This window comes from Oryzias latipes, chromosome 13 (assembly GCF_053564925.1).
Source record: "Oryzias latipes strain Hd-rR chromosome 13, Olatipes_Hd-rR_3.1".
NCBI lineage: Eukaryota > Metazoa > Chordata > Actinopteri > Beloniformes > Adrianichthyidae > Oryzias > Oryzias latipes.
Genome location: NC_136249.1, coordinates 23,622,984 through 23,635,247, shown reverse-complemented (window position 1 = coordinate 23,635,247; position 12,264 = coordinate 23,622,984). Strand labels below are relative to the sequence as shown.

Here is a 12,264-nt window from a genome sequence, read left to right as displayed (position 1 = left end):
TTTTTGTAAATGACTTCTTGCTGTTTTGAAAAAAATTCAAAATTTGTTGATAACTAATTCTTTATAATACAGTTACACCATGTTTGAAATGTGTGAATACAATTTGAGACAGTGGGTAAAAAATGTGCTTTTTTCTCTGAACACTCGACAATATTTTTGGTTTAAAAAAATTCTTAATTGTACAAAAAATAAATTTAAAAAATACATTGTCAATTCTTTGATGTAGTAAACATTACAGGATTAAGATTAAATGTAACAATTCAATAGAAATATATGTTTTTCATTGGTCAATTTGCTTAATTTCGCTTATGCCAATTTAATGTTACTTCAGTGCATTGTGGAGTTTTCTTTTCACAAAACACTCACTGGGAATTTTTTTTTGCTAGTTTTTAAAACTTTATAAAACAGATAACTTATCTTTTTGTAAATGACTTCTTGCTGTTTTGAAAAAAATTCAAAATTTGTTGATAACTAATTCTTTATAATACAGTTACACCATGTTTGAAATGTGTGAATACAATTTGAGACAGTGGGTAAAAAATGTGCTTTTTTCTCTGAACACTCGACAATATTTTTGGTTTAAAAAAATTCTTAATTGTACAAAAAATAAATTTAAAAAATACATTGTCAATTCTTTGATGTAGTAAACATTACAGGATTAAGATTAAATGTAACAATTCAATAGAAATATATGTTTTTCATTGGTCAATTTGCTTAATTTCGCTTATGCCAATTTAATGTTACTTCAGTGCATTGTGGAGTTTTCTTTTATGACAGAGGGGTACAAACAACTATATATATCCATGTGTGTATTTTTATATAACAATGGAATACTACACTGTGAGATGATAGAAGATAATCTCTCTGTGGTTAGATGTGGTATTCAAGCCCCCTGTTTTGTTAAAAAAAACACACACAATTTTCTTTATTATGTTATTCGTCTTATATTATAAAAATTTACTTTTTAGGGCTGACGACATAATGAGAGCAAACAATTGAAAGCACCACAGGGCCAAAATAAAGGCAAAAAGTTAGAGAAAAAGACAAAAATTCACAAATGCTAATCTTATCTGCGTTTAAACAGATTCAAGATAGATAATTGAGAGAAAAAAACATGGTTGTCATCTTGAAAGTGCAAGCAAAATAGATTTTACTCATGTCAGAGATGTCAGAGATATTGAGCTTATAAATAAAAAAAACTATCCTAGCATATCAGTGTGTGTGCATGGCTATTTTCAAACCTTTCTTAAAATAATTTTAGAGCAACTTGTGATGTAATTATGGACTAGTTTTTAGGCTAGCAATTGATTATTACAAGAATGTAACAGCTTACCCAACCGTCATTCCAGACAGTGCAGATTGTGAAACTAAAGTCTGTCCTGAAGTGTTGAGTTTGAAGCAAGTGAAGAATAAATAGCACTAAAATGTTTGGTTCATTTACTCCTTTTATGAGCTTCTTCAGAACAGCTGAGTTTAAGCAACATTTAGCTGTTATTGTGCAGCTCTGTCACACATTCTTGATTGATGCACTTGAATTTGCAGTCTAACCACATAGCTGCAGCCTTGCTCACATTTGTTTGTAGCACGAGCAACTCCCCAAGACCACACTCTGACTTTTGATTACGTCCCGTTGTTGTGTGGTTAGTGCTCGGTTCTGGCATTGGCAGATGGTGATCGATAAGGATGTAGTGCCAGGTCACACTGTAAATCTGTAAAATCAAAGCCCAGCATCTAAGTGTGTCCGTCCTGTCTCCATGGGATCCCAACAACCATCCTGAAGAAAAACTAACTTTGCTGACAGTTACTGTTCCACCTTTGTTTCTTTGTTGTCTTCCTTTATGTTACTGATATATTTCATTCTGTGGTGAAATAAGGTGGTGATGGCAAAAGGAATATTTAAAGGGCCAGAAACGTCATGGAGAAAGGTTAAGTTAGAGACTGGTAGCTTGAAAAGCACCTTTTTGATCATCAAACAAATTGTAAAGAAATTCATTCTACAAACTAATTAATCTACATGGGATCAAGGGGGATTTCTTTGAAAAACAAAACAATTGTAGTAAACAAACAGAAAAAAACAGCCACCTCCTAGAATCAGGTCTGCGATGCCTTCAGGCTCTCTCACAAAATATATCCTCAAACACACATTTGCGAGGGTCCCCTATGCAGATTGTACCTTGAAGCCAAAAAATCAAAAGCTGTTTGTAGTAAAGGGCCCTTTGAGGGGGTAGATAGTTCATTGGTTTCCTGTGCCCACAACACTTTGCAGCCGCGGGTGTTTGGCAATGGCTTCACACTCCTGTCTGCATCAATAACCACGCGGCATTGTGACGCCAACAAAGGCAAGTCTCAGTACAAGCCAAGGGAAAAAGGTGCCACTCTTAATTCCTCCCTCGTCCACTCACTTCCCTCTGGCTTAGTTGAAAGAGAAAGTCAAACAGCAGTAGAAGGCAGGACTCTGCACAATCGCCCTGAAAATCAACTGTGAGCGTTTATTTGCAACCCCACCCACTCCATTTTTAAATAAATACCAGCCTTTCTACACTGTACGGCATATCTTAAATATCGAGGTTTATTGACAAAGATGTACATGGCTGATAAAATGCTGCACCAAAGATATTTCCTTTCTTAACCCTCATTGTCAGCCACATTGCATTTAGGTATTAGTATAAGCCACAAACATCAAACATTCACATAAGACATGTATGAAAAACTCCATGATTAAATTCCATAATCTTTACAACGAATACAAAACATACACAATTATCTGCCCAACACAGACACAGTGCACCACTCACTTAGAGGTATTTCACACAAACACATATTCAACATGTTAAATGGGCTCACAAAGCCAAAGCAGCCTTGAGTTCTGTGTGTTGCAGTAAGCGCTGGAGTGGAGCAGAGCTGCTGTGGTGAGTCACATACTGGGTTTGGGACTGGACTCATGCACCGAAAACACGAAAATGACATTTAACAAAACCAATCAATCTGGAAAGTCACAAGATCCTGCACTGTACACCAAAACGAAAAACACATTACTCCATCACGCAAAAAATACTGCAAGTATTTTGTTAGGGTTCTATGCGGCTAACTGACTGAGGAGAGAAAGATTGATGTAACAGAACATTTACAGGCTTGTGCCTCTGAGCTGTCGTAAAAATAATAATAAGTAAAAGTAGCCAACCAGATTTGTCCTTTTCAATGCCAAATGATGAAGAACAAAAACTGAGAATAGATGGGTAGAGCTGAAAAACTGTGCTAACAGTGCATTATAATTTCAGTATGGCACGCAATGATCCATTTCAGTGCATTCTCGTCTCCAATAAATTCCATTTCAGGTCCATTTTCTTAAGCACAAGCTCTAACCTACTAAATAGTTATTGATTAAACATCAACTTGTAGTCAGACATGTTCCAATTTATCGTCATTTCTACTTTGCAGAGAAAATTGATGAACAGCATCATTACCTGAAAGGGAGTCAGTTTCCACCAGCTTTGACCATCATAATATTCATTTGTCTAATGTTTGTATAATATGTGACGGATGGCTCTAATATTTGAGTACAACACATTACAGGATAATAATACAATAGCTTATCAACAACAACAGGCTCCACGCACAGCAACGGGTGTCCCAGGGTTAAATTGAATATTGATCCTACAGTACAAGCTGGCAGATTTTACATACAGTCTTCAGTTCAAACAGTGCATTTATTCATTCCATCCTTTCCTGGAACTGTCTCGCAGCGGCAAGGGTCACAGTCTGCGCTCCCCATTCTCCACGTACTCAGCCAAGCTGTTCAGAGCCGTCTCCTCACTCTTGGACTGCAGCACATTGTCTCCCTTCCTGGAAGCCTTCTTAGTGGCTCGTGACAGCTTCCTCCTGAATGTATCTCCAGCAAGGAAGTAAAGAATAGGATCCACACAGCTGTTGAGGCTGGCCAGCCCTCGTGTCACCTGGTAGGTAGCGTAGACGCGGTCGTTGAACTCGCACATGTCAGGGCTCTGGAAGTAAAGCCTGGCACGCATGTTGAGATTTTTCATCACGTGGAAAGGAAGGTAAGAGATGGCAAAGACAGCAAGAACTATGATAACCAGGTGGATGGATTTTTGCCGCAGGGGAGCGTTGTTCATGTCGTTGCAGATTAAAGACTTGACAATCATGCCGTAGCAACAGAATATAATGATAAAAGGGACGCAGAATCCGAACACAGTCAAAGTCATGCTGTAGATAAAATAACCAGGTAACTCATCCTTAGTGGTGGTGTCATAACACGTTGTTGAATTACCTTTAGGACCGGTCCTGGAATAATACAGAATGGGAGACATGCCTACAATAACAACCACCCACACCAACATGCTGGTTATAACAGCGTTTTTCTTCTTCAGTCGGCCCAGGGACTTGAGCGGGTGCACCACCCCTGTGTACCTATGAACACTGATGCAGGTCAAAAACAGAATACTCCCATACAGGTTCACATGGAAAATAAACCGCTGCAGCCGACACATGACATCCCCGAAAATCCAGTCTGTTTTGTTGAAGTAGTAGAAAATGAGGAACGGCAGCGAGAGGACGTAGCAGAAGTCAGCCAGGGCCAGGTTGAACATGTAGACAGAGATGCTGCTCCATGGTCTCATGTGGCACACAAACATCCAGATGGCCAAACTGTTGCCCACCAGCCCCATGATGAAGACCATGATGTAAACGGTGGGCAGGTAATAAAACTGGAAGCCTGTCTTGGTGAGGGAGCATCTCGTTTGATTGTTGAGGTCTGACTCTGTCCCATTCAGCAGAGAGGTCAAGTTCAGGTCTGTGGTCATTGTGTCAGGGGCAGAGGCTGGTCTCCTTACTGCATGAGAAGGAGGATTTCAGGTTTAAACTCAGAATGAGGGGGACTTCGAGGGCCACCAGTTATTCAAATGATCGCTTTGCCAAACGGTGAATTACAGTGACGTGCAGTTTAAAAAGGCAACAACACTTACCGCGAATATAGACTCGTGTTCCTCATTCCTACGGCGATTGCAGGGGATTTCAGTTAACGCGCGTTTCAGATGGCAGGTGTCTTTACGCACTCTTAAAAAAGGTCTTTAAAAAGTTGTACAATCCTTTAAGTGCGCGCAGGAAAACAGAAAAAAAAGTCTGCTTTCGATTGCGACGTCTCTCCACTAAAAGAGTCCTGAGACAGCTGCAGGATCTGGCACGGAGACGTGCAAACAGGCTCCGCAAAGGGGAACGGGGACTTTCTGTGGAGTGGGAGGTGCGCTTCCACAAAGGCACACAGCAGCTTTCACGTGTCTTATTCCGCCTCCCTTCACCCGACGACTAGAGGCTCTGACCTGCCAGCACCGCACTCCACAGCGCCGGAGATGAGCATGCTGCTCTCTCTGTGGCTGGAGTTAGTTAGGTGGAGCCAAACTCAGTTCCGTTCATACGGTGTTGAATCTCGCTAGGCATGCTGTTGTTGGGATGCAAGCCAACAATTAAAGCAACACTAATCTGCACAAAATGGCAATCACACACAGAGAATGAATGCAATAAATAATTCTAGCTTATTGATTCAGCTTTTCTTTGGTAACATTTACAATCAGCAGGGGCACTGCAAGAATTTCTGGGGGCAAAAAGCAAAAACTCACATGGGGGCCCTCTAGAAAAACATTCAATTAAAAGAAAAGAATAAGGCCCTGACAAAGCTGGAAAAATAAAGATATAAACAATAATACAAACGCAATAAATAAAAACTGTTTTTAAAACAACCAATCAATGAACAATTACCACAACAGCAATTACAAACCTAGCAGAATAAATACATTTACAACACACACACACAAAACCCCCTTTTTATTTTATTTATTTTTACAAATTGTGCTCTACTAAAAACAATTTCTGGAGTTTTTATTATGGCACAACCTGCACTTTGCTACCAAATCAAGGTACAGGTGGAACTGCATGATCCAGATCCTAGATTCCAGACCCGCGATTTTGCAAGAACATACAACATTTGCATGTGAGCTACAACACATTTTAACCCTTTATTCCTGGAGATGTAACTGGGTATGAAAAATAGAACATGCTCTGTTGCTCATGCCTATTATTTACATGAATATGCTGCTTTTCTCCTAGGCGGAGTCAGCTAGTTTATGTTAATTGCAATTGGGTAAGCACTTTACTACTGTAAAGGGTGCATATCAGCGCAAAGCTGCTTTTCTCTGCTTCAGAATCCATTGGAAATGTGAAAATTATGTAAATGGTTAAAAAGCAATTCGAAGAACGTCTACAATGGATCTTAAGATCCATTGTTAAACTACATTTTTGATAGTCAGAAGCTATTCTTGCCATCAGGCAAAGCTGGGGTCCAGCTTTGCCTGATGGCAAGAACTATCAAAAATGTAGTTTCAAGTTATCCTAAAAAGATATTTATTACATACACTTCATTTATGTGGCTTACTTTTTTAGATTGATGCTGCAGTTACTGAAGCATCAGGTGTAAAGCAGCACAAAAAACAACTTCCTGTTTTGTAAATGAAGAGGGTCATTTACCGATCTAAGGTGTGTGCGGCAAAGTGAAGGACAGAGCTGCAACAGGCAGCAGACGGGCTGAGGATGGAGGAGAATAGTGAAGGTGCTCCGGATGAGCACGAGTGAGCCAAAGGTTATAATGCTGCAGAAAACTAACGTCTTAAAACTGTGGAGAGTGAATTGAGCCAAGGCAGGAGCAATACTCTAATGGATGATATTCACGAGCCAGAAAAATATAATATCCACTAGAACATTGTGGCTCCACAGTGTACATTTGATAAGGCATAGTTTGCTGGTCTTTTCATGTCACCATTAAATTGGTTATTCCTTATAACTATCACAAAGCATGGCCATAAAATTTTTCAGGGACCCACTGGTGTCTCTGCATGCAAATGAGAAAAAAGAAATAGTTAAAAATGATTCTCTCTTCAATCGGTTTTCCAATGATTTCCTATATGTAATTAATATGTTGTAATGCCATTTGAAAGCTTCCTGCATAACAACACTCATGGCTCATTAAACAGTCAAGCAAACGCTTATTACAATTGTCAGGGGCAAATCTTTTGATTTAGAAAACCACCAAAAAGTCTCCCGATTTGGTGACTCGGTTTCAATCCCAATTTGCTGTTACACATATTTACAGAGTTACAAGGTCTTATTCTATTTTCTCCATTTTGAGCGATACAGCATGGCAATTCTCTAGAATCAATTTGTGATATGTCCCATAGCTAATCTACCGTTACGAAGCGAGGGGAGGAAAATGCTTATCCTTCATCATTTTGTGCTGCACAGCCACAGCCAGTGTGGAGCGGCTGGCACAGAGAAAGACTTCCATCAAACAGATTTCTGCAGGCACACCAACCAAGTTTACCACGTGATGTGGTGAGCCTCTTCCACGCCAAGAGGAAGTGAAAGAAATGACAAAAAATGGAACATTTTCTGACAGCTAAGCAAATTTAGGAAATGTTTTCTGCTCTTTGCTTGACTCACCATTTTCTGTGTGGCCCCCATTTGAGGTTGTTTTGACCTTTGGTCCGTAACATTGAAATTAGCAGAGGAACTTTCTTCTTTACGTTTTCACCACATTTCTTTTTAGTTGGATACTTTTTCTCAAAATTTTAAATTTTAAGGGAGTTTTTAAAAATGCATGGTGGTTAACTTGATACAAAGTTGTGGATTGTTGTCCCTATAAGGAGCTTAAACAGTTATCTAAGTATTTTTTCAAAGTTATAAAATGAAAAAAGTGAACAACTCAGAAAATACGTCTTAAAGTTTTTATTTTATGCTTACAGGAACTACTGGAAAAAAAGTACTTTTTTCGATAAGTAAACAGCAAATTAAAGGCAAACATGAACTCACAATAGCACACATCTCAGCATTAACAGCATACCACAAGGATTTGGAGACACACCCGAAAACAAACCTTTAAGAAATAGGTGACTGTAAAAACAATCCCATTTTTTGTTTTCTTTCGGGCAGCTTTGTTGATGCTCCAAAGCTCTCGGGCGAGTTCTGCTCTTTCTCAGCAGATGGAATTTGCATTGCTTACTTGACATTGTTGTTTAGCTGACTTTTGAAGTGCTCAAGTACTTTGGGTGCTTTCCCTCTGATTACTTCCAGTCTTAAGATTTAAAAAGGCTGAAGGGATGTCCTGCCAGAGAGTGATGGAGGAATAGTTCCTCTTCTGGGGTAAAAATTAATTAAATTTAGGTTTCAGTCTCAGACTATTTTTCTGAATTATTTTCCTGTTATTTTAAGTTCTGGCATTTGTGTTCAAATTCTTACAATATCTTGTCTGAGGATCATATAGTTCTATCACGAATGGGACCACTCACATGGATAAAGCTTTAATTTTGAAGTGAGAGGTGTATTTTCTGAACCCAAAGGAAAAAGCACTGACTTCATTCTATTTAATGCCCAACAATAGAGAGCATCATGATGTTCTGAACAAGTAATGCCTGAGTGATGGTCACAGTCTACTCGCAAATATTAGTGGGGTTCACTTTATTGTGAATTAAGACAGACTTTCCACAGACCAAACAGATAAAGCGGACAAAATATACAATCCAGGTAAGTGTTGTGCCTTAATAGTGGGGGAAAAATGAGTGAACCTGAAGAAATACAAATTATAATAGGGGGAGAAGGTATTTTGAGGGTTAACACAATGTAGTGCAGGTGCTTTTGAATACCCGGTAGTCAAAGGACCTGCAGGACTAGCTGCTTTTCTCTTGTTCTGATCAGTACCGGTCCCGGCTGGTGCCTCCCTGAAAGAGCAGCTGTTGTGACTGTGAGATTTTTCTGGGCGGTTTGATCTGTTTTGGTCTTTGGTTCGCTGTTGAGAGCACTGCGTGTGAAAACAGACCAGACTGCATCCAGGTGTGACATTTTTCTGCATTCCACCCCCAATCCGCGAAGTCCAAGGGACTGTCGTGGTAAAAAAAAAAAAAAAAAGGAAAAAAAGCAACAGACGTTTCATTATTTATGCTCTGACTGAAGTCTATTTGACATAAATGCTAACCGGTGCATTGGAACAATCGGGAAGCTTTTGGGATGGGTTTATATTAACCAATTAATAGAAAGACATGATGTCATCAAGAAAATATAAAAGTATTCTTAAAGCATAACTTTGAAAACTTTGCAAAATAATTCTATTCTGTATTTCAATTCATGTTTTTTTGTTTTGTTTTATGGATGACTCAAAGAGTTAGAAACCAACCAAATTCACATTATTACAGTGCTTTCTAGCTTATACATTTTTAAAAGCATAAATGTTCCTCTCTATTGCACACTCATGGACACTGTTTATTATTCAACCCTACACCTTGACAATTGCAGCAATAGAAACTGTTCATATGTCAAAGCAACAAGACTGGGAATGCTTCTTTTCATACAGACAGCTGCATGGTCTTCTGCTGCATTGCATATGTGTTCATCCATTAAGAAAAATACTGCAACAATGGCATGTGTCTGTCATTGCCAGAGTGCCGCTGTGCGCTGAACATATGAAGATGGTATGACTTTCATTTGCTGCTCTCCCGCTGCCACAAAATCCCTCTGGAGAGACGCAGGGCTGCTCTGCACATGCTTCCAGGTGTGAAACCAGATAAGAAAAAAATGCTGAAATTACCTTCTGCACCATGGCCTCACTCTGTGTAGCCTTTAGGCTTCGGTATTTTCAGGCATCCAAGCCACTCATCCATTCAGTTTGAAGTGACTTCCATCATTGCAGACACTTCGAAACAGATCACAGCTTGAAAGACTCACTGGATACAGAGAGGACATTCTTCACGTTAAAAAGATGGAGAATTTTTTTGTTCTACTCCATTGTCGGAAGTCTGGGAACTGATGTTCAGGAATCGACTTACAATGTCTGACTTGCATTTGTTTACATTCCTCTCCAATGACCCATCTGATAGCCCAGCTACCGTCAGAGTCGAGATGGTTAACAGTATTTCTCGCATTTGTAATTTTCATTAACTGTGATAAAACTGGGCTTCTGATACCACACCAAGGGAGGGAGATAGAGACACATTAGCATACTAACTTGAAAACACAGCTGTCTCAGTGAGAAAATCTAATTTGACAAATTAGCGGATTTGCGGAAAAACAATTTTCCACAAAGCTTTCAAGTCCCTTATATCTCTTGAGCGGCCGTGCTTGTGCCCCAATTTTCCTGCTTTGTTCTCCTTGTACCTTTGTCTGTCTTTCTGCCCATATTTCGAGCCTTTTCCCCAGTACACTTATGGGGACTCCTTTCCCCCCCCCTTCATCTAATTCCAGGCTCATCCCATGCCCTCAACGAGGCACATGTGATTCTGATGAGCATCTCAGCTGGTTTTGATCTTTCTTATCAGCTTTCCAACAGACTGAGCTGGAAAATAATGAATTCTTCGTTTGACTCTCTTCGTCTGTCACGCTGCATCACTCCACCATTGTGTCTCCTTCTCCACTTGCTCTTTCATATTTCCTCGCACTGTTTTTTCCATTCATCTTTCCCTCTACTACACCCCCCCACCCCCCAATCCTTGCACCCAGAGAGAGAAGAGGTGCTGATGACTTTAATGGTGAGTTTTAAAAACACATTCACTCTCAGGGCTTCTAATGCTGCGGAGTTTCTTGCCTAAACGCCCATTACTGCCAGAGCTCCAGCCTGTGAGTCTGGGAGACATTTAGGCACATTTCCTGTAATAGCATCTGTGATAGCCTGTTTCTCCCCTTTCCCATGGGACATCTGCAGTAACGATCGCGCACGGTTCATTTAAAACATACTGCAAAAAACTGAGTGATCACAGGCTGCAAAAAGTCAAAAATGTTAATGTCTGCTTTGAAGTTGGAAGCAGCAGCAGCATCAGTGGCACTCCAGCTCAGAGGAATCTCTTACTCTCACGCAAATTTAGGATTGCGTCATTTCAATTTTGACTCTGAAGGCCTGTTCACACCGGGACGAATTTCGCCGGCGATTTTCGCCGACGTTTAACGCCTCGTGACTAAACAAAGGGCCCCAATGAGAGTGTGCACACCGACGCGAAAAAAACGCCAGGCGTTAAAGCGTCAAAAAAAAAAACGCCTCGGGTTCGTTTTTTTTTTTCGACGCGTCGCGTCGAAATCTACTCGACCAATGAGAACGGCGCTTTTGCTCACGTGTCTGGAGCTTCTGAAGTTACAGTAAAACACAACTTGGGGGCGCTCAAACAAAACTGCCTTGCTGAGCACACATACCAGCGAAGAAGATAGACGCCAAGTAGCGTCTACACACAGCCGCGAAGCAATAATGACGGACATTCTAAAACATCCCCGAACCAAGCACCAGTTGGAGCTACTGGTGCTTGAAATATTCATGTTTTCTTTGTTTGATTCTGACAAGCGTGTAAATACTTGCTCTCTTCTTCTGAGTGAAAAGCGACTTTAAGAAGCGTAAAGTTGCGCAGCGCCACCTTGTGTACAGGAGTATTTCTGTTTTACATTAAGCGCCATCTAATGTCAGGGAATGAAATTGCATGTTCACTCCACTCATCGTCAGCGAAAATCGCCTGGGTGTGAACACAAAAAATGTGGCGAAAAACGCTGGCGAATAACGCCTGGCGAATATTCGTCCCGGTGTGTACGGGCCTTGAGAGTATAGTTCTTACTCTTTCCGGTGAATTTGGATTTCATGTGATAATTTGGGCAATTAAAGTTACAAAGATATTATGGTATATTACTACACTTTCTCCAAAACTTGATAAATTGATTCAAAAATCTTTCCTAATGTAGCATAATTTTGCACATGTTTTTAACTTTTGATACTTGATGAAATTTTTGCTATGAAAATTCCTGAAACAGTGTTGTCTGCTTTAATAATATAGTATTATGTTTTATTCATATGAATGGCTTTTATAAGTAACATAAGCTGCATATATTTCAGATGACTGATCTGCATTTGCCATGTTGATTTCTAAAATAGTTATTTTTGACGTAATACTTAAGTAATTCATCTTTGTCATGTGCTTTATCGATATCTTATGATTTTTAATTCTGTCTGATAAAAACTGGGAACCGGATATTGATAAATCATGTAATAAAATGGTTACAGTATAATCGGGGTGGGATTATATAAGTTCGCTTCCTCCCACTCCCTTTCAAGCAATATTTATTAATATGTCTAATTATCCTAAGTTTGATTAGTTACTGTATGAATGTATAACTGATGTTTATATTGCTGTTGTGTATTATTTCTACTTAATTGCTTGAAATAAACCATTTCAAATCAAA

At 39.6% G+C, this 12,264-nt stretch overlaps 1 protein-coding gene and 1 long non-coding RNA gene across 2 annotated transcripts in view; one reads left to right on the top strand and one right to left on the bottom strand.

Annotated features, from left to right (window-relative positions):
* Window positions 1-12,264, top strand: part of LOC105355414 (uncharacterized) — a 44,164-nt gene that overhangs the window by 16,212 nt on the left and 15,688 nt on the right. The gene's annotated exons all lie outside the window — the stretch shown is intronic.
* Window positions 2,545-5,706, bottom strand: p2ry1 (purinergic receptor P2Y1). Its single transcript, XM_004075358.5, has 2 exons — window positions 4,980-5,706; window positions 2,545-4,846 (listed from the first exon to the last, which is right to left on the bottom strand). The coding sequence occupies exon 2, from the start codon at window positions 4,815-4,817 to the stop codon at window positions 3,753-3,755; it is 1,065 nt and encodes a 354-aa protein (XP_004075406.1). The 5' UTR covers window positions 4,818-4,846; window positions 4,980-5,706; the 3' UTR covers window positions 2,545-3,752.